The following is a 27,812-nucleotide window of genomic DNA, read 5'->3' on the forward strand; positions in this document are numbered from 1 at the left end:
TTAAACTCTTACTTTCCATCTTAGAATCAACTTATCTCCAGTACAGTGTTCAGGGCTGGGCACTGAGGCTTAAGAGGGACATTGACAAGCATGGTATTGAGAGGCAGCATTGGGTGGTGGATGGAAGGCTGGACTTGGACCTGGGTCCAGAGTGCCTCAGACATTTATCTATGGAACTCTAGGCAAGCAAGCACTGAACTTTTCTGAGCCTCAGTTGCCTCAACTATAAGATGAGAGGGTTGGACTTGATGACCTTCTAAGCTATTTTCTGGCTCTAAAGCTATGATCTTATGATCCTATAAGCTGAGGAGTGTCTGGAAGAGGGCAGTTGGATTGGGAAGGGCCTCAAGTCCACACCATACAAGTATTAGTTGAAAGAACTGGATGTTGAGGTTGGAGAAGACTGAGGGAACACATATTGTGCCAAGAGCCAAAGTTCTTTCCACCATACCATACCACCTCTTAAGTTGGCTTGCACATGATGGATGCCTTTCTCTGCAGAAGGGCAGGGTAAAGATTACATGGCAGGAGAATTACATAAGGTTAAAAAACATTCAGAGCTCTGTGCTGGACATTTGTATGAAGCCTTGTCTTTCAGTGCCTGACCCCTCCTAGCACTATCAGCCTTCACGAGCACTTAAATCTCTCTGCTTTCCAAAATGTAGTAAATTAACTGTGAGCTGTCTTATGTTTGATCTTTCTATTGCAGCTGAGCTCACAGTATATGAGTTGGGGTTGGAAAAGCAGAACACATGGGCAGTATCCTCAATTAGCTATGTTTACTTATTACTTTGATAGCATATCTTAGGTCTACACCATTGACATGGAACCATTTCAAGCTTCTCTTTTAGACTGGCCGTCTAATTCTGAACCTTCTAATTGAATTTTTATTTAATCCATATGTCTCCATCTCCTCCACAAAAATACTTTGAGATATTTTAATGAAAGTTTTGGTTAAAATCTAGGGAAATCCTGTTTCAAGTTGATTATTAATCATATCTCCAATTCAGCAAGTAGGGAATATTTTGAAATCTGTGGTTTCTTTGTGTCTTGGTGCAATTAATTATAACACCAGGATCTGCTTTTTTCATATCTTGACTTTTGCTTATTTTAGCTTTCCTTGGTTAAATTCTTTCTTCTGGACAAAGAGCAGGCATAACATTTCTATTTGCTTTTGCGCCATCCAAGACCAGGAAACACCCTATTCTTCATTGGTTCTCTCTATGTGCCTTTGAATGTTTGATCAATTCTTGCTCTGACTACATGGTTTATTTGTCTTCCATTCCCTTGATCCTGTCTTATGTTTTTCATCCTTGTTGAATGTTACTTACCAATAATTGCGTCAGCTAGTTAGGGTTTAGGTTATTTATTTTTGTTTTTTTGGCACAAGTTCATATTTCTGAAGTTCCTTAAAATCTTTCCTAAATTTGATCAGCTCTAAGAATTCAATGCTATGAGCTTCCTTGCAAAATGTTATAAGTCTCTTTATCCCTTGGGATGTTTGACCTACTTAGGGTATTTTTTTCCAATTTAAAAAAATTTTTTTCAGTCACTTGTAGAAACAAATTTTGGCAATTGTTTTTTGACATTTTAGGATTTAGATTCTCCTCCCTCTTTATCCTCCCTGAGGCAGTGAATACTCTGATTTGGGGTATGCCCATACTTTTCTGTAATACATATTTCCATATTGCTCATGTCATGATAGAAGACACATATCACACATACAATAGAAATTGTATGAAGGACATATAGTGGAAGATGTCATGCTTTGATCTGCACTCAGACTCCAACAGCTCCCTCTTTGGCTGTGGAGAGCATTTTATCATGAGTCCCTTATGGTTGTATCTTGGAGTCTTGCTTTGCTTGGCCATGTTTTAGTCCTTCACAGTTGATCATTGTATAATATTTCTGATACTGTATACACTTTTCTCCTGGTTCTGCTCACTTCACTTTGCCTCAGTTCATATAAGTCTTTCCAGGTTTCTCTGAACCCATTCTGTTCATTGTTTCTTATGGCCAAATACTATTCTATTACAACCATATACCACAACTTGTTTAGCCATTTCCCAAGTGATGGACAACCTCTCATTTTCCAATTCTTTGCCACCACAAAAGAGCTGCTAAAAATATTTTAGTACAGATGGGTTTTTTTTCCCTTCCACTGATCTCTTTGGAATATAGACTCAATAATGGTATTGCTCATTCTCTTGAAGAAATACATTTCCTCAGTATTGATGGCTGCAGAATCTTAATTGCTTTTTGAGCTTTGATAATCAGTCTTTTATTTTAATCTTCATTTCAGAACTCTTGAAAATTTTCATCTGTAATAGGATTTTGTTTCAGCGGTTAATCTATTTCTTTTAAAGCCCTTTAAAGTTTAAATAAGGTGGGCAACTAAGTGGTTCAGTAGATAACGATCCAACATGTAGATGGGAGGTCCTGGGTTCAAATCTGGTCTCAGACACTTCTGTGTGACCCAGGACAAGTCTCTTAACCCCATTGCCTTTTGCCTTGGAATCAGTACACACTATTGATTCTAAGACAGAAGATAAGGGTGTGTTGTTTTTTTAAGGACGGTTAAATCAATTATAGCATTTATGTGTTACTTTCTAAGGCTGTTGTCTCCACTAATTGTGAGAAGTTGGAGGGATTATTTATTCATTTTTGGTTTTTTGATTTAAAGTAAACTTGGGAGTTTGCACTTTGGCTAAGTTGAGAGCCCATTTCCTTCTTATTTGTTTTGTGATGATACAAAATTCCTTGCTATGCTGTAATTCTGTGGAAAGTATTCATTTTGTGACTGTCTCCATGTTGACTGGTGGAATGTTAATTTTTTTCTTTCTCCTTGAGGCGTTTCACCTGCTTGAGCTGTTTTTTTTAAACAACTTTCTTGTTAACTCACCTAACCTTAGGCATCATTCAGTGTTAGAGGATGTGCTTTTATCTTAGAATTTATTTCTAGATATGAGTACATGAATGAATAGAAAAATAATTTACTAAGGCTTTACTACAGGTAAAAACAGTGTTCTGGGAATGACTCTTGAATAGCTATATTCTAATTGAAGGAGATAATACTTCTAGGTTTCTAGCTACAGATCAGATGGAAAGTCTCCATGGTCTTTAGGGTGCAGCAGCAAAGCAGATGGCAATGCCTTTTCCCTTTATTGTCACTGACACTGAGAAGATTCTACCAGTCTCTATGATGAAATTTTTGATATACCAAGGACTTTGGTGGCAAAACGTTCTTTTCTGGGTCTGCAGTCACTGTGGATGTAGTACCTGCCCTGGCAAAGGGAGGAATTTGCCTTTGGGGGGGGGGATGGCTGCAGAACTGATGGTCCAGGGTTGCTGCCACTCCCAGGGCTCTTGGGATTTCCTGCCATTGGTGGCAGTTGGTGTTGGTGGAAGTGAGGAAAGTGGGTCCCTTCTCCATAGAAAAATTGCCCCTTTGATATTAGCTGATGGAATCTGAGCTGGAAGCAAGGGTGGTGGATTTGGGGGGTACTGCACTTCCCAGGGTTCTTGGGTTCAGGGTCTTGGCTGGTCTCCATCATTTTCTGGTTGAGGTGGTGGTGATAGTGCTTTGACTTCTCCAGAATACATGCAGCCTCCTTTCTCTCCCCCAGCATACTCCATGGCTTCAGCTAGGCTGGTCTGGTGGATAGCCATCATAGCCATTGGTTGCTAGTTAGTAGGGATGGCCATGTGATAGTTATAGGAATGTAATTGAAAAACATTTTGCTCCCATATTCTGCATGCTCTAGAAATCAGACTACTTTCTCAGGGGAAAAAAAGAGTCCTGCAATTACAGTGACTCCCAAGGATGGGGAAAAAAATTATACCAGTCAGTCCTGAGGTAGAGCTAGTTTTATAGTTCTAAATGTCAGATTTTAAAATCCCTTTTGGCTTTTATTCATTTATTAGGTTAATTGATATTCATTGCCTGTGTTAAAATACTGTTAGCTCCTAAAAACAGGAAGTCCCAGTTTCAAATCTAGGCTCAGGTACTTCCTAGCTATGTGACTTTGGGCAAAGTCCCTGAACCCCCATTGCCTAGCTCTTACCTCCCTTCTGCCTTAGAACCAAACACAGTATTAATTCTAAGCTGGAAGGTAAGGGTTTAAATTGTTTTTTAAGGATTGTTAGTTACAAGTGTAATGGACAAAACTAGAGGACGCTTAGGCTGCTCCTTGTTTCTCTCTGTTAGAACTTCAGTCACTTAGGAGGCAATCATCCCTTAGTTCTATCTCTCAAGTTCTTGTATCAGAAGTTTTTTGTCAACAGGGATAGGGTTGTATTTGCACCAGATGGTCCAGTTTGCACAGCCTACTGCTTAGCCATGCCCATTTATTCCTTCCCTTTCATAAAGCCCATTTAACAGCTTCACCAAGGTTATCATCACTTTAGGAACATTTTGGGTGGATATACGATTAGAGATGGAGAGCTGGAAAGCTAATCCACCACAGGGCATCATAGACCCTTGTGAAGCCTGGTTCATCTCTGCTACAGGCTCCCTAAAGATGATGGAGGAAAAAATCCTGCAAGTTCAGTTCTTAGCTCAGATCTCAGATCAGATTTCTGGGATGCTGCTGCTGCTGAATGCAAGAATGCCAGGGTCCTGGTATCTTTCCAAAGGCCATGTACACCAAGGCAGGTGGCCAGTAGCTGGAGATGAGTTTACTTTTCCCATCTCCATATGTCTCAACTCCCTTGGCTATCCATTGGGCTTCTTTCTCTATGAAGAGTGGGTATAAGCATTCTTCTAAATTGCTTCCCCTTTAGTCCTGAGGAAGTCTGTTGGATTTCCCCAAACTCCCAGATAGCATTGCTCTTTCAAAGTCTCCCTAAAAACATGAGGGACTCCTTGTTCAATGGCTGATACTTCCCCTATCTGGTTCCCTCTTTCCAGATGCTAACCCATGCCATGAGGACATGCTCTCTGGTCATGAATGCCTCTGGCTAGGTAGAAGTCCATGTAGACCTGCTTGTAGAGAATATTAATCCTTAAAATACTAGATTTTAATCAGTTTATCACCATGTTTTCTTTAGCATGGCCAGCTTCACCATGATTTATTCAGTGAGGTCCAATGAAATGCCTTGGGAGGAAAGAGAGGATTTCTTCATGGCTAAACACTTAGTGTTTAGTGGTACCAAAGGAGTAACGAGGGCACAGCATATACTACTCTGCAAAGCCAGTTGACTGCATAATTATCACTCAGTCTTAATGTCCCAAGACCCCATTGTCACATCTAGTCAGTGTCTCAGACTGAAATGGGGTGCCAATGGCAATTTGCTCTCTACTCATTCATTCCAAAAATTTTTATTTAGTGCCTATTATGTGCAGTGGAGAGGTAACTTGGTATAGTAGCTAAAGAGTCAGCCTCAAAGATAGGAAGAACTGAGTTCAAGTCCTGCCTTGAACACATTTTGGCTGTGGGACCCTGGACAATTTCATTAACCCTCATAGTTCTCTAAGCCTGTAAGTGGCAAAGAAAGTGCCAACCTACATTAGTAAAGGGAGTTTCCTCACTGGGAAGTTCCTTATATAAATGAAATCAAAGCCCGAGTCCCTCTTCCTTTCTACTGATGTGTGAAACACTATGCTATTAACTGTACAAGGAATCAATTAATAGCAGGTAGGAAGGTATGACCCATTCCATGTACAAGGCGTGGCTATGAAGTAATGTGACCTATTCTACAAGAAACACAATAGTTAGAGCCCTTACCTATTAAATATTGTAAATATTTATATATTTTTCAAAAGGTCTCTGTTTCAGGGACATCTAGGTGGCTCAGTAGATTGAGAGCTGTAGACATCAGCCCTGAGTTCAAATCTGTCCTTAGATAATTCCTAACTACACAGGATCTTGGGCAAGTCACTTAACCTCCATTGCCCAGCTCTTACCATTCTTCAGCCTTGGAACCAATCCAAAGTAATGATTCTAAGACAAAAGATAGGGGGGCAGGGTCAAGCTGGCAAGATAGGAAGACAGGAAGCCTTCAGAGGGCAGGGAAGCTCAGTCTCCAACTTCCTTTCCCCACTGATTCCACCGAGAGCTGCCATAAGAATCCAGCTGACTTGGATCCCAGGGCTGCAATCAGGACAGAATACCTTGATAACAAGGTGGGAAGCCCAGTTCCCTTCAGCCTCCACACCTTCTCCTTCACCTTCAGCTTCTGCTGCCAGCTGGGGAAGATCTGACCTCAGGAATCATTAATACAACATCAGCCTAATGTAGTAAATCAGCAGATCAGAGAAGAAGCCCCTTCAGGACAGAATAGCCCAAACCCACAGATCCAGCAAATAATTAGAGGAGCAAAATTACAGCCAATGACAGTGGGGAAAGAAGAAAAAATATGAGTAAACAAAGAAAAAGATTACAATTGGCAGCTTCTATCCAGATAATGAACAAGGAGCAAATGGAACACAGGAGGACCAAGGAACATCAAGCAAAAACATAGAAACTCCAGCAAATTGGACTCAGGCTTTAGAAGAACTCAAAACACAATTCAAAAAAAAAACAATTAAGAGAGGCTGAAGACAAGTGGGAAAAGAACTTAGAAAGCAAAATAAGTAATCTGGAAACAGAGGCATATCTACTAAAACAAGAAAATAGTGTCTTGAAAGCCAGAATTGAATAGTTTGAAAATGAGGCAAAGAAAGTAAAAGATAACCTATAAAGAAAAAAGACCAGAAGGAGGATGACCAAAAAACCAGGGATGAAATTCAGTCTTTAAAAATTAGAATCCAACAACTAGAAGCAAATGACTTCACAAGGCAGCAAGAGTCTATAAAGCAAAATCAAAAGAATGAAAATTTTGAGGAAAATATGAAACACCTCATTGATAAAATTTTAGATCTGTAAAATAGATCCAGAAGAGACAATTTAAGAATTATTGGATTACTGGAAAATCAGAACAAAAGAAAAAGCCTGGGCATCATTCTACAGGAAATTATCCAAGAAAACTGCCCCAACATTCTTGAACAAGAGGGAAAAGTAGAGATTTAAAGAATCCACAGATCACCTCCTATTTTTAACCCCCAATTGACAACTCCCAATGTTATAGCCAAATTCAAGAACTATCAGACCAAGGAAAAGATACTACAAGCTGCTAAGTAGAAACCATTCAGATATCATGGAACCACAGTTAGGATAACACAGAACCTGGCTGCATTCACACTAAAAGACCAGAAGGCATGGAATATGATATTCTGGAAAACAAGGGAACTAGGTCTACAGCCAAGAATCAACTACCCAGCAAAATTGACTGTATTCTTGCAGAAGAAAGTATGGTCATTTAATAAAATAGAAGACTTCCAAACATTCATAAAGAAAAGACCTGGCTTAAACAGAAAATTTGAAATGACATGCCTTCTTTCACAACATGATGATAATGGAAATATACATTTATAATTTTTTAAACAGGAAAAAATACAGAATGTAAAGGTTTAAAAGAATGTAAGGATAAAAATGTAAGGGTTTAAAAAATATAAGGGTTTAAATGTCATGGTTTTCATTAGTGTGAGCACTTCTTCCATAGAATCATGGGGGCTGAAAGGTCTCAAAGGTCCAACCCTCTTGTTTACAGATGGGGAAGCTGAGGCCCACAGAGGTTAAGTGGTTTGTCCAAGTTTATACAGGTAGTATGAAGAAGAGGCAGGATGTGAATCTGGATCCTCAGACTCCAAATCCAAGCCTTTGTGCACAACAAAGTCCCTTAGTATATAACTTCATGAGTTGCCATGGCCAAAAATCCAGTCTCCAAGATTTCAGTCTTTAAGTGATGAGCCCCTTTAACCGGGCTGTTTTGCCATTGTCCCCTCTTACAGAATTGTGCCTCATTAGTAGAGGGAGCTGCCAGTGAAAACAATACTTTTCCATTATAAATCGATAGGTCATCTGCAACCAATAGTCCTCAAGAGCTTCCTGGGGCCCTGAAGGACCAAGGGATGGCCTGTGAGGCCCCTTCTTGGTCTAGTTCCATCATCCCAAGTCATTGGGGTCCCCATAGCCAGTATGTCAGAGTCAGAATTTGAACCCAGCATGTCCTAACTCTGAATCTCTCACCATGACCCCACCTCTTCCATCACCTTTATTATCCTTTATCATACAAAGCCTGCCTGAAAGAGGGAGGAATGCCTTCCCTTACAACCTCAGTGAGTGGCCCCTTGGATTTCCTCAGAGCTGCTGGACCAGGAGATTGAATTTGTCTGTCTCACTTTATTTCACAGATGTATTGAGAATTATACAGGAGCCCGATGCGAAGAGGTGTTCCTTCCTAGTACCAACACCCAAACCGAGAGTGAACCTTTTGCAGCTTTCTTGACCTTTGCTCTCTTCCTAGGAGTACTGACCCTTGGAGCTGTCTACTTCCTTTGCAGGTAAACCTCAATTCTGATTCTTGGGGGGTGAAGTGTGAACCTGTGTTCACTCAGGTGTACAAACTGATCTGTCCCCTTGAACAAGGGAAGGGAATGATGCAATGGTTTGGCCATTGGCCATGTCCCAGACCCCGTCCTCCTCTTGTCTGCAGAATCTGTTGTTAATTTTCAGTTTTTCTCTTATTTCAATTGGTTCTTTTTTCCAATGATCTGGTGAGGGCTGCGAGAAGTTCTTTCTATGATCAGTGAATCTCATGTCATTCATTCAGCTACCAGGACAGCTTAGCCTCAGTAGAATCCCCAAACTGAGCAGAGTTAGTCCACCATGCTTGATTCATCTGAAAACCAAACTTGGGTCATTCCCATTCTGACTTAGTGTTGATTCTAAGGTAGAAGTATGTCAAGGGTTAGGAAATTGGGGTTAAGTGACTTGCCCAGGGTTATTCAGCTAGGAAGTGTACCCAGACAACACTTCCCATCCCATCCACAAGGGAATAAATACCTACCAAGAGTGGGCACCTTGCCCTATGCCTCTGTGTTTCCTCTTCTCTCTACCAAGAATGGGGACCCTCCAAGATAAATCCCCGGGCTCTCCTGGTAAGCAGCTAGGGGTAGGGGTGACCATACCTATGACTTCTTGAAAGAACATCAGAATATGAAGTTCAAATGTACCTAAATGGCCTTGAACCTTTTTTTTTTCCACCAAGACCTATGACTTACTAGTATTGGGAACTCCCAATGAGGAAATGCCCTCTGCCAATGAAGGTCAGCCCATTCTCTGCAATTTAAAGACTTGTTTAGAATCAGAGAAGTTAGGTGATTTTCCCAGGGTCACACAGCTAGGATGTGTCAGAGGCAGAATTTGAACTCAAGTCTTCCCAACCCCAAGGCTAGTTTTCTACTAATTATTATATCATATTGGCTCTCTCATTCTTGACACTACCAAGTATTAAAGTAATTGAAAAGTATAGGCTAATAGGATTTTATATCTTAGAAAGACCTTAGAGTTGAAACCCCTTATTTAGTTCAAGATTCATTTTTGACCAAGGAGAACCTGAGGGTCTCAGAGACCCCCTAACTTGGCACAAGATCACCCAGTTAGTAAGTCACAGAGCCAGGGATGGGACCCAGGCTTCCTGAGTGGCGGGCCAGGCTTAAACTGCCCACTCTCAGACCAAAGACATTGGGAGGCATGTAGATGTTTAATAAGCCTGACAGGGCATGTTGTACTTTAAGAATTTAGCATGCACAGCCAATATCCATGGACAAAATAATTATAAGAGTAGACCCAAAGATTCAAGAAAAGGTGTTTATGTATAGTAAAATTAGGCAAAGAATTAGAATTGATTCTCCCCTTTCTGATGTGTTTTGAAATAATAATACCTAGGATTCGTAGAGTACTTTAAGATTTGCTAAGTGCTTTAAAAGTTTTATCTCATCTGACCCTCACAACAACCCTGGGAGTCAGATATTACTGTTATTCCCATTTTACAGATGAGGAAACTGAGACTGAGTTAAATGGTATGTCCAGGGTCACACAACTGGGAAGTATTAGAGGCTGGATTTGAACTCATGTTTTCAGATCCAGCACTCTCTCCACTGTATCACTGAGCCACCTTTATAGTACAAATACTATACAATATTGGAATATAGAGAAGTAGAATTTTTAAAAAGAATTTGTGAATCTTAGCAGTCTAATGTAGTAGAAAGTAATGGACTTGGACGTAGTCCTGGATTCAAGTCAACCAACTCCTTTGCTTAATAGCTTTGTGATCCTTCTTTCTTTTTTGTGATCTTTCTGAACTTCAGACTCCTTATCTGTAACATGAGGCCGATACTTGCATAATCTTCCTCATTGCTTCATTTGGGCATGAGAACAGGAGTGAAAATGTATATGAAAGGGTTTTAGCATCATTCAAGCTCCCTGAGGGCAGGCACCATGGTTCTAGCTCACCTTGGCATTTCCAGCAGAATCCAGCCCAATGGTGTGGGAAGAGCTTCGTCCCCTTCATCAGATGGGTTGAATGACCATTGCCCGAAATGTACTCTAGGCCTCCTCTACCCTAGAGTCAACCCGGTGTGGATGGGAACTTGAGAAGCTAATGAAATGATAAATAGTCTCTTCATTGATAGAAGCCTAATGACCAGTAGAAGAGAAATGCTCATTACTGCCATGGTCCTTGGCCTTATTCAGCCCACGTCCGCCATATTGTATTGACTCATAGATGCCATATGAGAGGAAGGGCCGATAGAGTAGAAAGCCCAGCGTCATAAAGGCAAAACTCTGTGAAAGGATCCGGAGTTTTTAGCCTAAAAGGGAGAAGACTTTGTGGGGTGATGTGAGGGTCATGATCCTAAATAGAGCCATAAGGGGCCTCAGAAGCCATTTAATCCAACTCCCTCATAGCATGAAAATATTTAAAAAAAAATAAAGATACTTTGAAGAAACTAATAAATAAGGATTTTAAAAAATGTTGAGGATCTGAGGAAACTGAGCCTGAGAGAGGTTAAATGACTTCCAAGGGTACCAGCCCTGTTCTGGGTAGCTTGAGAGGGGCAGAACTAAGCTAATGTACCTGCAGGTTCAGGGCCAAACCTTAAAAAAATGCTTCCTAACATTTATTACCAAATTGGAATGGGTTGCTCTGGAGAGAGGGGGAAGGCTCTGGAATGCCGAGTTCCAGATGTCCCTGGAATATTGAAAGGGAAGCTGGCTGACTTTTTGGTCAGGGATGGCATCTGGGGTCCCTTCAGCTTCTGAGGTCCTGGGATTCCAAAAGTCCTCTGTAGTAACCAAACCAAACACCCTAATGGCTCACGAATCTCCCTACTAAGTTATCGGGGAGACAGTATCAGCTGCTCTTACAGGTGTTGGCCAGCAAACACGCTAGCTGTTATCAAAGGGATTTTAAGGTAACCTAATATTTACACATTCAAACAATGATTAGAATGTTGAAATTCTTGTGCTTTGGTGTTAGGTGTTTTCTTTTCATTGGGAGCCTTTCCCATGCCATTTTTCATGGTCAGGAGGAATGTGCTTTTTCTTATCTACTGACAGATGCTTTCGGAAAACCTCCTCGCTCCCCTTGCTAGTCCTCCATTTTTGGCATCCAGTCATTTCAGTCATGGCTGACTCTTCAGGACTCCATTTGGAGTTTTCTTGGCAAAGATTCTGGAGTGGTTGGCCATTGTTTTCTCCAACTTATTTTACAGATGAAGAATTGAGGCCAACGGGGTGAAGGGATTTGCTCAGGGTTACACCTCTACTAAGTGTCTGAGGCTGCATTTGAACTCATGAAGAGGAGTCTTCCTTTCTCCATGCCCAGATCTCTATCTACTGAGCCCACCTAGCTGCCCCAGCCCTCCATTACTCATCTCTAAAATGAGATCGCCACCGCCACCACCACCACCATCTCCAGCTCTGCCAAGCTTTCTTTTTTCCAAGCGGAAAAATCCTCATTCCTTCAACAGATCCTCATATGATGTGATTGCCAGCCTTCTCGCCATCTTGGTTGCCCTCTTTTGGAAACTCGACACAACATCCCTCTAAAAATATAGTATCTAGGATGACGCATGGTCTAGGCAGTATAATTACACTGTGTCTTCAGGACCTAAAACAATGCCTGATAGGAGACACTTGGTCAGCCATGATTGATTGAATGAATGAATGAATGAATGAGAGACGTTGAGCAAGATATCAAGGTTATGAACCTGGATGGCTAGCACGATGGTGTTACTTTCAACACAAATGGGAAAGTTAGGAGAAGGCAAAATTTAGGGAGAACAATACTTAGTTTTTCTATTTGGGACATGTTGAGTTTGACTTGCCAATGGAATGTCCAAGTGAAGATGGCCATTAGGCAGCTACTGATGTAGGACTGGAGCTCAACAGGGAGATCCGGGTCTAGGAATGATTGTTGAACCCATGGAAACCAATAATGATTGCCGATGGCAAAGACATAGATTATCCTCCTGTCTCCTCATTACTAGGCAGAGTATATCAATCTTATTAAAGTTCTATATGCTTACTAACTTTATTTATTCAATACAGCTTATTTGTTGTTCTTCAGTCATTTTAGCCCTGTCCGATTCTTCATGACCTCATTAGAGATTTTCTTGGCAATGATACTGAAGTGGTTTGCCATTTCCTGCTCCAGCTCATTTTTATAGATGAGGAAACTGAGGCAAACAGGGATGCTCAGGATCACATAGCTAGTATGTGTCTGAGGCTAGATTTGAACACAGATGAGTCTCCTTGACTCCAAAACTGGCACTGCTCACCTACCTGCCCCATAACTTATTAAAAGGATTTATTAAAGATACATTGAAGACACATGTAAAGCCCAGTGGAATTGCTTGTTGGCCTACAGGAGGGGAGGGAAAGAACATGAATCATGGAACCATGGAAAAATATTCTAAATTAATTAATTAAATAAAATATTCAAAAAATAAAGATATGTTGAAGAAACTAATAAATCAGGATTTAAAAATAAATCAAAGGTTTTAAAAATTTTTAAATAGCAAAAATGCCTACTCTAGGATGGCATTCTTCCTTTTGCCTGTTGAGAATGAAGCAGTATATCAAACCCATTAAAGTTCAACATACTCATTAACTTATTTATTAGATATAATCTATTTAGAGATTCTTACTAAAAGCTCAATATAAAAATATTGAGGGAACATCTAGGTGGCTCACTGGATAGAGGTGAACCCAAAGACGAGATGTCCTGGGTTCAAATGTGACCTCAGATACTTCCTAGCAGTGTGACCCTGGGCAAGTCACTTAACCCCCATTGCCAAGCCCTGACCACTCTGAGATTGCTGGGAATGTTTTGTTGTGGATATGGCAAAGGATGAAAGAGACGAGAGAGAAAGTAGCTCTGTAAGGGCATTCATTCCTCTGGGGGAGAGGGGGAAGGACCAGCAGCGTGTTCCTCTAGGACACTTATAAATTACCAGGAAGAGGATGTGCTTGGAGACGCAGAAGTAGACAGAGAACCCGGGGACCCAGTAGTGGTGAGTTTCACTGGGAGTAAGTGCAGGCTGTGGCATACCCAGCAGGCTCCCTTGGCACCTTTCCCCATCGCTTTTCTCTGCTCTTTTCCTCTACTCAGAAGTTCCAGGACCTGGCTTTCTGGTGCCCTCTCCTGTTTTCTAGCTGTCACTACCTGTCCTTTCTGAACCCCAATAACCATCCTCACAAGAAGGAGCCCAGATCGGCTGGGCAGCCTAGGAAGTGCTGAGCTCCCGTGGCCAGTGGAGGTTCCTCACTGGGAGTTCCTTATACCAATGAAATTACAGGTTCTGTTTAAAAAAAAAGGAGAGGGTCAGGCAGGGAGAAGCCCTGAGGGAGCACAAGGAACCATTAAGGGTCAGTCTAACCAGTCAAAGGAGAAGGTTGACAACGAACCCTCTGCTTTAACAATGGGGTCCTCAAGCTTTGAGAAAGATACTTCCACCAGGTCTCTCCTTATCCCCAATCAAATTGGGCCATCTGGATTAGGGTATTTCCTAGGGTTAAAGAGAGAGATTGTAGCCATTTGGGGGGTGAGGAGAGGATCCAACCTATCCTTAAGTGGTATCGAGCTATAAGAATTTGGGGGTGTTTCTGCCCATGAAATGGTCAAGATTCAAGAGAGAATGCCAGGGGCAGGAAGAGAGGATGTATCTCCGAGTAGAAAGGTGAGAGCTGGGGGATCCAATCCCTCAAGCAGTCATCTATCTCATCCTCCTAAAATGATCACCAGATTCCAGGTTCGAATCTCCAAAGAAGTCAGATTGAGCGAAATATGACAGTTTAAGAAATTCACTACCACAGGGTGGTTCTAGCCTCGAGTCGTCCCCCTGCACCTGGCCTGCCCTCCAATTTCTCAAATGGTACCCTGGTCCTCCCAATCATTTGTAACTTTGCAGCCATCTTTGACTTTTCTTTTTACTCTCATCCAAAACGAGGGAGTTGCCAGATCATATGATTTCTCCTCAGGGGGTTGTTATTAAATATTGAACAATTGGTTCTCTGGAAAAAAAATTAATCTGCATTGTTAACACTTTCTCCATCACTTCCTGAAGTCCAGAAATCAACAAAGTAATAAAGCCCTGTTTTGGAGCATTTGCTGATTTCTGAATTGTATGAGCTCTTGTGAGCCTGTATGAGCTGACTCCACCACGTCCTTCTTTCTGCCTCTACCACCATCCCCCTCTTTCCCACTGCTTCATTGGTCCATGGGGAAGAATCAGAAGACCTGGCTTTAGTCTTCCCTCTGGGGCTTACTACTTAACTGTAGACCTTAATGCTCTCCTCCATAAAAGGAAGGGATTGGCTTAACTGGTCTCTGAGGTAGCTTCCAGTTTGAAAGTTGTGATCCTGAGGGTCTGAAGACCCAAGACTTCGTCTAATACTTCCATTCTGGACCTTCCCAGGGGAGTGAATTTATTGAATTACCCCACTAGAATAGTTCTCTCCATCTTAACTCTTTGAAGATCCAAATCTGGGATCTGGTGACCATTCTAGGAGGATAGCATGACTGCTTGAGGGATTGGATCTCCAGCTCTCACCTTTCCACCCAGAAATAGGCCCTCTATCCCGACCCTTTGCATTCTCTTGACTATTGACCATTTGGGCTTGGCCATTGGGCCTACATGCCTTGGAATTCTTATAGCTTGATGCCACTTAAGAATAGCTTGGATTCTCTTCCAACCCACAAATATCTCTATCTTAGCCTAGCCCTGACCAGCCAGTTGCATGGGAATAAGGAGGGTTGAAGCATCTTTCTCAAAGCTTGGGGCCCCCATTCTTAAAGCGGAGAGAGCCTGAGGTCATGGGAATTAGAGCTGGAAGGAACCTTAGGAAACAAATCCCAGAGGAGTCTGTACAGATACAGCATCCTTTTCATCTTTTAGTAACTAGATGGTGGAAAGAAAGTCAGAGAAAGACCTGTTTCTACAGAATTCTGGTCCATAGCTCAATGTTAGGACAGTGAAGTGGTACAGTGGATGGACAGCCAAGCCTGGAGTCAGGACGATCTTGGGTTCAAATCTGGGTTCAAACCTCAGACACTTCCTAGATGGGTGACCCTGGGCGAGTCACTTAACCCTGATTGCCCAGCTCTTAGACTCTTCTCTTAAAATTAATACTAAGACAGAAGAAGGTAAGGGTTAAAAAAAAACCCAACCCAATTCATTTATTCATTTGTCGAGGGCTATGTGCAAGGCACTTTGTATTGTTATTGGGGATCCACAGAAGAGAGACATGGAACCTCTGCCTTCATAGAGTTCTGGTCTAATAATAGTGTTTTCAAGTACGGACAATTTCTTAGCGTCTATGACTGCTAACTCTGAGCCCTTGGGAAAGGCCGGGCTGAATAGCTGAGTCTAAACTTTCTCCTCTTGTCTCTTTTCCTTTTTCTCTTTTCTTTATGGCCAGGAAAGGCCACCTCCAGAGGGCCAGCTCAGCCCAGTATGATGTGGGCCTGGTAGAGTCGAGTGGCATCCACCTCTACAACAGTGAGTCCATTTAAAGTTCCTCCAAGGTGGGTCTGGATCTAGGGAGGAAGGGAGGGATTTTTAAAGGTCATCGAGACCCCCTTCCCATCTTCCCACCATCACACCCCCCTCTACATGGGAGGAGTCTGAGGCAGAGAAAAGGTAAGTCAGGGGCTTGCCTAGGATGGTCCAACTCCCAGGTGTGTCTGGGTAGAATCTGACCCCGAGTCCCCCCGGACTCTCCATGTTCAACGCTCCATCCGCTGCATCATACAACTTCTCTTTCTTCATCAGACGTGACCTTCTTCCAGGAAGGATCGATTTTAAGCCTATAATAAGGGCTTAACAATAAGAAATCATTATGGGTTGATAATTGGTCTTTTGGTGTTTTTCAAATAGATTTTTATAAAACAGACTTAGGAATATAAATATCCACCAGTTTGTTTTCCATAAATGTCTGAAATAGTCAACCGAATGGACAGCAGATGGACTGTACAAGGTGGGCGATTTCTAGAGACCGACATGACTCCCAGCCTCAAGTCCCTCTCCCGGAGAGGGGAGATTCCTGCCCAAGAAGGGTCTGCTCAGGCTCTGAGACAGACACTGGAATGGTAAAAAGCCTTCAGATGAAAGACAGACACTCTCCACCCTAGAGACCTTAATTGAATAGGAAAAAAGGCCAGCAAGACAAGGAACCAGCCTCCAAGGCACACATTTCATTTCCATGAGGTCCCAAGATACTCATTTGCTTAAGATTCCCAGAGGAGAAAGGGAAGGGGAAAAAATGCTGTTGGCCCTAAGGGAATGAAGGGCTGCTTGGAGCAGGAAAAGGCTGGCCCAGAGGAAGATAAGGAGCAGTTCCAATGGCTGTTCCTAGCCGGCTGAGAGTCTCCCGTGTATACAGAGAACCATTGGCCAAACTCTGTGCTCCCCATCCTAATGGAAGAGGCCACTGGCTGCCCTCTGAGGGCTCAGGAGAGCCTTGCCCTTGGGCCATGTCTGGTGCCTACCTTTCCCTCTCTGGTGCTTTGGGGCTCTGGTGCCCACCCCTTCCTGCAGTCATGGGAAATGCTTTGTAATTCCTCTTTTGCTATGGTTCTCCATCACCCAGAAGTGGGTGGTTCTATGCCTGGCTTTGTAATTAGCTGAAGAAATTTATCATCTGGTGGCCAATCAGAGGAGGAGCCTCTCTTGAATGAGTTCAGATAGGAACCCCCAACACCTACCCCAAAACCAAACCAACCAACTCAGTCAGCAGACCCCCAGTTGGAAGCTTTTGCTAGCTGGCATGCTCTATGGGGAGGAGCTCCGAGACCTTCTAGGCCAGGAGGAGGCAGAAGAGGAGAATTTCAGGGAGGGAAATGAAGTGGCTCCCCAACATCCAAAGGCCGTTTGAGCTATCAAAGCCTTGAACCCCACTAAAATTTGGGGGGTACTTTGCCCACTAGCAGGCATTCCTCTGTCCAGCCACGCTCAAATCCTCCAGAATCCCTTGCAGCCTCACATACCGAATCCCCTTCTGGTGGTTCTGTTTTTCGACAAACCCATTAAACCAGAGCTTCCAAAGAGCTGGCCTTTCCTGTTAGAACAGGTCTGGCAGCCCTCTCAGGACTCCGGGCTATGGGAGAGAAGCTTGACTTGCTCCACTGATTACTGGCCCAATGATGTGTTCGGGCAGGGGACCTTCTGTGCCTTTGGACTGTAAACTCGCCCCAAGGGCTTTCCATCTGTTGACTGGAGGGCATTTCAACTGCAGAGCTGTGATACATCATGACCCCTTTCTAGTTGTTGAAATACTTTCATCCAGATTCAATCTGTTGACAAGCATTATTGGGCACCGAGCTAAGGATAAGATGATGGCCAGATGGGGCAGCCAAGTGGATGGCAGACAAGAGCTCTGGGTCTTGGAGTTGGGAGAGCTCTGCTGAAATTTACTATCAGGCACTTACGAGCTGTGTGACCCTGGTCTAGTCCCTGAACCACTCTGTCTCAGTTTCCTCACCTGTAAAAGAGGGAATAATAATAGCACCTGCCTCCTAGGAATGTTGTGAGGATGAAATAATGTGTGACATGGTGGAGGGTATACATGAAGCAAGTCTATGAACTCTTTCCAAAGATTTGTTCTTTGGATTCCAAAGTTCTTCCAAAGCAAGGCTGAGATTCTAGGGGTACCCTTGAGTAAGAGTTTGGGGTATTTTTCTTTAATGCCATTAAGTCTTCCTGACCACAGGTCCAACACTCTGTCTTCTGGGCCTAAGTAGGAGTCTACAGGTAAAAGGAAGAGAGAGAAATGATGATTCAAGGGACTTTTGATCAATAATCAATAAATCAATCAAATGTTTCTTTCCGTAGAACATGGAGAAAACTGAACAGTGACCATCCCAGCAAACCAAGTTATTGTTTCCAAGTTGCAGGAGAAATAAATGAAGCCACTTAAGGTATCTGGTACATATGTTTAAAGCTTCTTTAATCCTTTCCTTTTACTTCATGAGAGAAACATGTTGTGTTGTGTTACCTGATAGCAATACTATGCAGAACTGTGTGGGCTTCTTGGTCTTTCTGGCTCTACTCAGGCATCAGCGGTGTAAGGATAATTTTAGGGTTGTGACCTAATCTAAATGAATTTTGGTCGCCAGGGAATATCCCAAATAAAATATCCAAGTCAGCTGGAAATTTATGGTGGCTTAATTAATATAGAGGGAAAGAATTAAGGAGAAGAGAGAGGGAAGGTGTAGGATTTCTCCCACCTGGCCTGTGCCAGGGGGAGTTCAAAGTCCTCTGCCACGAGGTCTTTGAAGATTAGAGGCTTTTTCTAAGAAGATGGTGTTTATAAGGTAAAGGAAGAAAGAATCAGCCTTAACTCTGAGAGAGCTCAGAGTAGATGCCTCACCTGAACTAGATTACTAGGCTTCTTCTAGTATGGTATCAAGGAAAACTCACTGCTAACCCGGACAATAGCTGCCTCTATGCCAAGATGCTGAAAGGCTCAGCACACTGCCACCAGCTACCTCTCCGCCACCAAAGAGGCTGGAGAGAGGAAGTGACGCGAAATATATAGTTTTTACATCACTTTCCTGCGTCTTACATGTATCAATGGTAGCTTAAGCTTGACTTAGGATAGCCCAGGGGTCTGTTAGTTGTTTCTGATTTGTCATTTGCTAACACATGTCTGTCATAGGCCATCCTCCTAAATACTTAATCCTTAAGTATGGGTGTAGACATTCCTGTTTTTGTTAGACTAAGTAGGGTGGAGTAATCTAAAGTTCACAGTGGGTAGGAAGAGAAAGGAGGTGATTTTAACAATTCTTTCATCTCCTATTAATTCCTTCAAGTTACAACTGATGGAAAACTTGATTTCAGGACTTCCCACAAGCCATATCTTCAGCCCTATGGTAGATCTTCATGAGTTTCTGGAGCCATCTTTTTCTTTCTACAACTCAAGATGGGGAAGAACAGCCTGGGGCTTGGACAGTGGGCAGCGGCCATCCTGAGACCTGGACTCAGTTCATTGAGAACCCAGGGTTCCCCCTTACTCCACATGGAGGTGTCCGTACAGGACAGAAACATGACACTGAAATGGGCTAAGAGATCTTTCTTTATAGCAGCCTTTTTGACTAAGGGTTTAGGACTCTATGACTCAGGCTATTCTGCCTGCCAACACCAGAGCAGCTGGTAATGTCCTGCCTTCCCTTCATAATAACTTCATCCTTCTAGAGGTGGAAGGAGCAATAATGGGCACTCTGGCCCTCGACACAATTCTGACCAGTAAAGAGGAACAAGGGAGGTTGCTGGGTTGGAAATGAAGGGAACCTTTGCAAGGAAAACAGAAGAGGGAAAGTCAGGATTATCTGACATGGACCTTGGATTTACGGAGAGCAGATTTCAGAGTTCCATGAAAGGATTCCATGGACTAAAATCCTGTGGAGCAAGTCAGCCCAGGGAAATTCTGATGACACAAAGAGAGGATCTAAAGGGATGGACAGGAAGTTAAATGTCATGTTGCTGAGAAGCATGAAGAGATTTAAATGAACTGATGCAAAGTAATTAAAACCAGGAAAAAATGCCCAAGTGTAAGTATACACGATAGAATGGCTACAACCAAATGAATGGAAAGAACAAAATAACTAAAACAGAGTGCTGAAGAAGAATGAATGAATGACCCAGTGTGGCCCCATGGAGAGTCTGAGAAGGTAGTATCTTTGCAGCAGTGGTAGACTCTGAATATAAAGTAAGGCTTCTTCAACATGTTGATTAGTTTTGCTAAACTGTTTTTCTTCCTCTTTTTCATTTTTTGTTATAAATGAGTATTACAAGGGGAGGGTGCAGAAAGGAGATACAGTAGGAAATGTAGATGATTGAAAAACAAAAGAAATCGATAAAAAATTTTTTTCAATGGCATGGATTTAGGGTTAGGTTAAAATATTTATTTAAAATCAATAATTTTAATGTTCAAATATTAATATTGGAGAAAAAATTTTAAAACATATGAAAAGTTTAAATATGACATCACATGCCCCCCAACTCCTGCAGCAGGAAGTGACACACTTCTGCACCCCCTGCTAGTTCTCCTCAACCTTCCGGTCCTTGCAATGGCAGCAGCAGGAGTGGTATGTCTTGACTCAAAGAGGTGATGGATGAAAAGGATTCCTAAAAAGTGAAAATTTTGATAGAAATCCTTCAGGAAAGAGAAAAAAAGGTGGCTCAGTGGATTGAAATCCTAGGTTCAAATCTGGCCTGAGACACTTCCTAGCTGAGTGACCCTGGGAAAGTCACTTAACAGCTATTGCCTGGCCCTTCTGCCTTGGAATCAACACATAGTATTGATTCTAAGACAGAAGGTGAGGGTTTAAAAAAAATGACATTCAAAAAAGCTTCCACAGGGATGCTCTCCTGATGCCTTGACATGGCATGGAAGTGACTATGGCTTCTCCAAGTCTGAGCCACTGCGGTACGAGATCTAGGAAATTTGAAGTGTAAAACTGGCAAGAGAGTCGACATTCCCAGGACCAGCCGAGCTCAGTATATAGAGGTTAACACAGGACGTGGACTACTAGCCAGTAAACCCCTTGTCTAGAGCAACCCATAAAATAAACAAAATGGCGCTCAGACTTGCTGTGAGGTCACACAGCTAGGAAGTGTTTGAGGTCCAATTTGAACCCAAGACCTCTGGTCTCGAAGTCCATTGAGCCATCTTGCTGCCCCAAAATGGACGCTTGTTATAACTGGAGCCAGACAGAAGAAGGAAGATCCGACAAATGAAGGATGGATCACAAGCTCTACTTGGCCAGGCAAAGAAAGGAGCTGGTTTTATCATGTTCCCCAAAGTCAACAAGAAACATTATTTCATGGGATGTGCCAGGAAAAGAACTAGAGTTTGGGCAGAGGCTGGGGTAGAGACTTTCTACAAGCAACTCAAGGCCATCCAAATGAAGTCAGCGAATGGCTTTGATACTCTGGTTTCTATGCAAAGTAAGTAGAAGGAAGGAGAGCAAAAAATGCCTCACCTCATGGCCAATGTGCTGATGGGCCTCTGAATTTGATGAGGCACTTCCCTAGGTGACAGCTATGTTCTCATTACTGGACTGTCAACCAATGCTGGCCCAATATCAAGTTCAGCTTTGGTTCTTTGAATGGTCATTTTTATATGTTCCATCCCTTACCCCCACCCCCGTCTGTCTGTCTCTCTGTCTCTCTCTTTCTCTGTCTGTCTGTCTGTCTGTCTGTCTGCCTGTCTGTTTCTCTCTCTGTCTCTCTCTTTCTCAGCCTTTCTCTCCTCTCCCTCACTCCCACCCTCCCTCTCTATCTTTCTCTCTGTCTCTTTCTCTTTCTCCCTCCCTTCTTCTCTCTCTCTCCGTCTCTTTCCCTCTCTCTGTCTCTCCCTCCCTCCCTGTCTTTGTCTCTGTGTCTCTCTCTTTCTCCCTCTCTGTCTCTTTCCCTTCCTCCCTCCCTCCCTCTCTCTCTCCTTCTCTGTGTCTCTCTCCCTCCCCCCTCTCTCCTCTGTGTCTCTCTCCCTCCCTCTCTCTCCTCTCTGTCCCTCTCTCTGTCTCTCTGTCTCTCCTCTGTCTCTCTCCATCTCTGTCCCTCCCTCTCTCTTTTTCTCTGTCTCTTTTTGTGTGTCTCTCTCTCCCTCTCTCTGTATCTCCCTCCCTCTCTCCTCTCTGTCCCTCTCTTTGCCTCTGTCTCTTTCCCTCTCTCTGTCTCTCTCTCCATCTTTCTCTGTCTCTCCCTCCCTCCCTCTCTCTGTCTGTCTCTGTGTCTCTCTTTCTCCTTCTGTCTCTTTCCCTCCCTCCCCTTCTCTCTCTCTCTCCCCCCTCTCTGTATGTCTCTCCATCTCTGTCTCTCCTTCCCTCTCTCTGTCTTTGTCTCTGTCTCTCTCCCTCTGTCTCTCTGTGTCTCTCTCCCTTCCTCTCTCTGTCTTTTTCTGTCTCTGTGTGTGTCTCTCTCTCCCTCTCTCTGTGTCTCCCTCCCTCTCTCCTCTCTGTCCCTCTCTGTCTCTTTCCCTCTCTCCCTCTCTCTGTCTCTCCCTCCCTCCTTCTCTCTGTCTTTGTCTCTGTGTCTCTCTTTCTCCCTCTGTCTCTTTCCCTCCCTCCTCTTCTCTCTTTCACTCTCTCTCTCTTGCTCTCTCTCCCTCTCCCCCCTCTCTGTCCCTCTCTGTGTGTCTCTCTCTCCATCTCTGTCTCTCCTCCCCTCTCTCTGTCTTTGTCTCTGTCTCTCTCCCTCTGTCTCTCTGTGTCTCTCTCCCTTCCTCTCTCTGTCTTTTTCTGTCTCTGTGTGTGTGTGTCTCTCTCTCCCTCTCTCTGTGTCTCCCTCCCTCTCTCCTCTCTGTCCCTCTCTTTTTCTCTCTCTGTCTCTTTCCCTCTCTTCCTCTCTCTCCATCTGTCTCTCCCTCCCTCCCTCTCTCTGTCTTTGTCTCTGTCTCTCTTTCTCCCTCTGTCTCTTTCCCTCCCTCCTCTTCTCTCTTTCACTCTCTCTCTCTCGCTCTCTCTCCCTCTCCCCCCTCTCTGTCCCTCTCTGTGTGTCTCTCTCTCCATCTCTGTCTCTCCTCCCCTCTCTCTGTCTTTGTCTCTGTCTCTCTCCCTCTGTCTCTCTGTGTTTCTCTCCCTTCCTCTCTCTGTCTTTTTCTGTCTCTGTGTGTGTCTCTCTCTCCCTCTCTCTGTGTCTCCCTCCCTCTCTCCTCTCTGTCCCTCTCTGTCTCTTTCCCTCTCTCCCTCTCTCTGTCTCTCCCTCCCTCCCTCTCTCTGTCTTTGTCTCTGTGTCTCTCTTTCTCCCTCTGTCTCTTTCCCTCCCTCCTCTTCTCTCTTTCACTCTCTCTCTCTTGCTCTCTCTCCCTCTCCCCCCTCTCTGTCCCTCTCTGTGTGTCTCTCTCTCCATCTGTCTCTCCTCCCCTCTCTCTGTCTTTGTCTCTGTCTCTCTCCCTCTGTCTCTCTCCCTTCCTCTCTCTGTCTTTTTCTGTCTCTGTGTGTGTCTCTCTCTCCCTCTCTGTGTCTCCCTCCCTCTCTCCTCTCTGTCCCTCTCTGTCTCTTTCCCTCTCTCTCCATCTCTGTCTCTCCCTCCCTCCCTCTCTCTGTCTTTGTCTCTGTGTCTCTCTTTCTCCCTCTGTCTCTTTCCCTCCCTCCTCTTCTCTCTTTCACTCTCTCTCTCTCGCTCTCTCCCTCTCCCCCCTCTCTGCCCCTCTCTGTGTGTCTCTCTCTCCATCTCTGTCTCTCCTTCCCTCTCTCTGTCTTTGTCTCTGTCTCTCCCTCTGTCTCTCTCTCTCCCTCCCTCTCTCTGTCTTTGTCTCTGTCTCTGTGTGTCTCTCTCTCCCTCTCTGTCTCTCTCTGTCTCCCTCCCTCCCTCTCTCCTCTCTGTCCCTCTCTTTGTCTCTCTCTCTGTCTCTGTGTCCGTCTCTCTCAATTTATCCAAAACGTTTGGCCAAGGAAGGATGTGTATGGTGCTGGTGGGTGTGTGCTAGATGTGTCTTCCCAGAGTTCTCAGACTAGACCTCCCAGACTTTGGCCTTGACCTGACATGGGTAGGAATTGGGAAAGGGGACAGTGAGCCGGACTCTGGGTAAGAGAACAGACTTAGGACAAGAAGAAAGCCGAGGCTGTGATGAGGAGATGGGAGAAAAGGCTTAGGTGAGTCAGGGCCCTGGAGATGGGGCAGGCCCTAGACTGCTGGTCTAGGCTGGGCTGGAGTGACCGGTGCTTTCCTTCCCTTTTTTTCTGGATGCCAAAAATGTTACTCTCACTTTCAGCATCCCCCGAGGACCATCATTTTAAGACTGGGGGGGCCTTTAAAAGAAACCTGGGAACTTGGAGAGAAGCGAGCCAAAAGGCCTTCCACCGTCAGAGGAGGACGAGGGAGGCCGTTTCTCATCTCCCTTCCATCCTCCAGACATCTTAAGCATTCCGTCTGCCTTGCTGTCTAGTGCCACCAGCTGCTTCTCCGTGCATGTTGTCACAACCCTTGCGGCCCTGCCGGGAGGAGGGGGATATGATTTATCAGTTATCTAAAACCTTCACTGGCTTTTCAGTTACTGAAACGAATTATTTTTGTCCAGACTCTCCATCTTGTAGTCATTAACATAATCCATAATGTCACTGGGGATTTGGAGAATGTCTTGAAGAGCCCATCTTTGGATGAAGTTTTTAAGTGAGGGCCCTCTGACCCCCGAGGGATCCCTATTTCAGGAGGCAAACTTGGATGGGAAAGAAAACACACCGTTATTTTCCCTACTTTTGGTTTCCTTTGACATCCTAAGGACATTACGCGCTGCTTTGTGAAGTACATTCTCTACTGGGGAAGAGGTCCATAGACCCAGAAAGGAGATACTCCATTCTGGGCTTGCCCTATGTAAAAGTTGTCCATTCCTCAATCATTCATCTGCAAAACGCCGAGCGATCTCCCCTCCCTCTAACCTGCATTTAAAGTAACCTCTCCTGGGTCTCGTAAGGTTACAGGATCATGGATTTAGGGTGATAAAGGCCCTTAAAAATCCCCAGTCCAACTTCTCGTGTCCCAGCCCAGAATGCATGACTTTTCTGGGCGTACTCGTCTATTCATAGGAAAAGGGTTTGGTTTTGTACGGAACTTCATTTTTTATATACTCAAAATGTATCTAATTTTCTTCTCAGCATTGAGCAGCCAAAATGTGATCTGCCAATATGCATCAGAAAGCCTGGGTTCGAATTCTGATTTCTGGGACTTACTACCGGTGTGGCCTTACGCAAGGCCGGCTTGACTAAGAGGCCGAAGGAGGCTCGTGGACTCCCTTCCAACTCTGGGCCGTGAAGCCTGTTCTAAACGTTACATGCACAGAAGATACTCGTGTGAAAGCTAAATGAAAACTGTCTGGGGGGCTTCCTTCCCCCTAAAGAATAGTTCATTGTGAATCTGATTCTGTAAATATAACCCAGAAATGGTTCGGCTGACAAATGCGATGAGGAAACTGTCTCATGGTGGTTTTATTTCGTTTCACCCAGGCTGGCCCCGAGCCAGTCTGCAGGGTTTTAAAAGCAAGAGCTGGCTTCATCCACCATCTCCCGGGTCTCATGGAGGGCTGTGACCAGGCGGCTCCATCGACAAGAACGAGGCTTTACCCCGAGGTTCATTTTGGCCAAGGACGCCTGCGGGCACCAAACCCCAATCAAAGCTCCGTTTTATCCTTCCTGAAGGCTTCTGTACGTTTCCTGCCTTCCTGCCCTCAGAAGAGGCCATAGCTCCTGTGCTGCACCTATTTTATTATGTGTAATGGCCTAAACCCAGCTTTGTGACCTCACTGCAAGCTCCAGCTTAAACTCAAGCAGGTTGGGGGAAGAGAAGGCTCTTCCCCGTTGGTGATCTGGGCCCCAGGGGGCTCCATTTTGACTTTAAAGCAGATGTAGTAACCAGCTTAATAACAACCTGCACTTCCTCCAGGTCATTAAAGTTTCCAAGTCACCTGCTTTATTCAGTCCTTGGAAATAGGAAGTGCATGTGACCCCATTTGACAGAAGGGAAAGTGGTCATCCACAGTCAAAGGCAAAACCAGGATTCTCACCCACCTCTTCTGGAGACAGTGCTCCTGGGACACGGCAACATGGAGGCCCTGCCAACACAGCTATGGTGTATCCACTAGTGCGAGTAAACAGGGAATGGAAAGGATTCAACCCAGCAGCCTTTGGGAAAATCCACAGGTGAATATGGCAGCTCTAACCGTTACAAGGAAATAGCCAAATGGATCAGTCTTAAGTCATGAACGGCCCAACAGAAAGGAAGCACACCTCCAGAAGAAACATAGCTGAGGCTTTGGAGGCAGCCAGAGGTGTGGGGAGCCCAAACTTTGCTCCTGCAAATGTTATTCAGCCATTTCTGGGCTTCCTTCGCATTATTTATCCACGGATATGGATTCCATTTTGGCTTCTGACTCTGAAAGCAGTCTAAGCTTGGGCTAAACTTAAACTGAGGGCCTTAGAAGATCATCCATTCAATCCAGGCCACAGAGGACAGTCAATTCACTTGTTATCAAGATGAGGCAGGGGGTAAGAAAGTGACAGTTGTGCGAGGTCACAGCTGGGCCTCAAGCCCAAGCCCTCTGACCCAGAATCCAGGGCTCTCTCCACCATCTCCCTCCCTCTTCTTCCTGCATTCGTCCATGATTTCTAAAACACTTAAGACATTCAAAATAAGTGGTGTCTATTTTTTAGCTGAGGCAGTACTAGTTATTCCTTTCTTGGTGGTCTTTCTTATTTAAGCCAAGGGTGTTTTGACAGCTGGAGCCTGCTAGCCATCCTAGGTTAGGGCCAAATGTGACATCATCACCAAACTCTCTCAGGGGGCAGGTGGACAGTGGCAACCATCTCCAGAAAGCTCATCTTCTTTTCAGCACAATTTCCAGTTATACTTTTGACAAATCTTGTCTGCCTTGGGACAAGGTTATAAATGTGGAAGAGAAAGATGTTTGGTCTCAGATGGTGAGGGAACACTTTGAACATCCTATTGGAAGTAGCTGTAACAACAGAATGAACGTCCCTTGAGAAATACCCATAAAAAAAAAACAAAAAAAAACCATCACGTATGCTGATCTGCATCAATAAAATGATCAACTCAATTCTTGGCCTTATTCCTCCTACAGAATTTCCTGGGCAATAGTATCTGGATTTTATGAAAATAAAAATTTGAACAGAGGACACTATCAGAGAGTCATAAAGGTCAGGGAAGGGATGTGTGGTAGTGAGGCAGCACTTGCTTTTGGGTGGAACAAATTCAATAGGGCTGTTTTCATGAAAAGAGTAAAGAAAATTATCCAGTTGGTTATTGCAGAGGCCAGAGATTCTATAGATTAAGGAGATTCTCAATCCACTTGGTAGAATCTGAGCTAGAAGGGAAATGAGAAGGCGCCTGGCCCAGGCCCTGTCTTAAAAGGGATCCTCTCTCCATCTGACCAGCAGTCATCCAGCCTCCCTAGAATAAATATCTGCAGTGATGCACGACTCACGACTTTCCAAGGCAATCCATTTCACTTTTGGATAGCTCACGACAAGTGTTTTTCTTTTGGGGGATTAAAACTGGCTTTCCTAACTCTCCCCTACTGCTGCTACTTCTGCCTTCTGGACCCAAACAGAACAAAGCTAGCCCTTCCATGTAACAGCCCTGTTCAAATCCAGAAACCCAGGGCATTCCCCCTACATTCTCTCCCCCAGATTCAACATTCTTCATTCCTTCAGCTAACAGTCCTAAACCATAGTTTCCAGTCCATCCCTTCCTCCCTCTGGTCCCTCTGTATGAGCTCATGTTTATGTCCTTACAAGATACGGTACTCAGATGTTGCCTGGGCAGTCTTTGTTCTTCCAGAAATACAGCTGCACGGGTTTGATGTGCCACTAAAAATGAAGATGTTTCTTAAGCCTATTTTAGTCAAGAGGGCCAAATTCTGGGTTTGGAAAACCCCTGGGGGGAAACAGTACAAATGGAGAACCAATAATAA

The 27,812-nt window shown here is 44.1% G+C and overlaps 1 protein-coding gene across 11 annotated transcripts in view; it reads left to right on the forward strand.

The window, feature by feature from the left end:
- Positions 1 to 27,812, forward strand: part of NRG4 (neuregulin 4) — a 115,554-nt gene that overhangs the window by 84,045 nt on the left and 3,697 nt on the right. For 6 of the 11 annotated variants that reach the window (XR_008911722.1, XR_008911717.1, XR_459868.3 and 3 more), the window contains exons 4-6: positions 8,234 to 8,383; positions 15,807 to 15,886; positions 18,218 to 18,303. Coding sequence is in view for 3 of the 11 variants with exons in the window: in XM_056796896.1 (XP_056652874.1) it covers positions 21,431 to 23,866 (2,436 nt within the window). In the remaining 8 variants the exon portion in view is untranslated. The other 5 variants (XR_459869.3, XR_008911716.1, XM_056796923.1 and 2 more) reach the window with 5 other exon arrangements.

The sequence above is a fragment of the Monodelphis domestica genome, chromosome 1 (assembly GCF_027887165.1).
Source record: "Monodelphis domestica isolate mMonDom1 chromosome 1, mMonDom1.pri, whole genome shotgun sequence".
NCBI lineage: Eukaryota > Metazoa > Chordata > Mammalia > Didelphimorphia > Didelphidae > Monodelphis > Monodelphis domestica.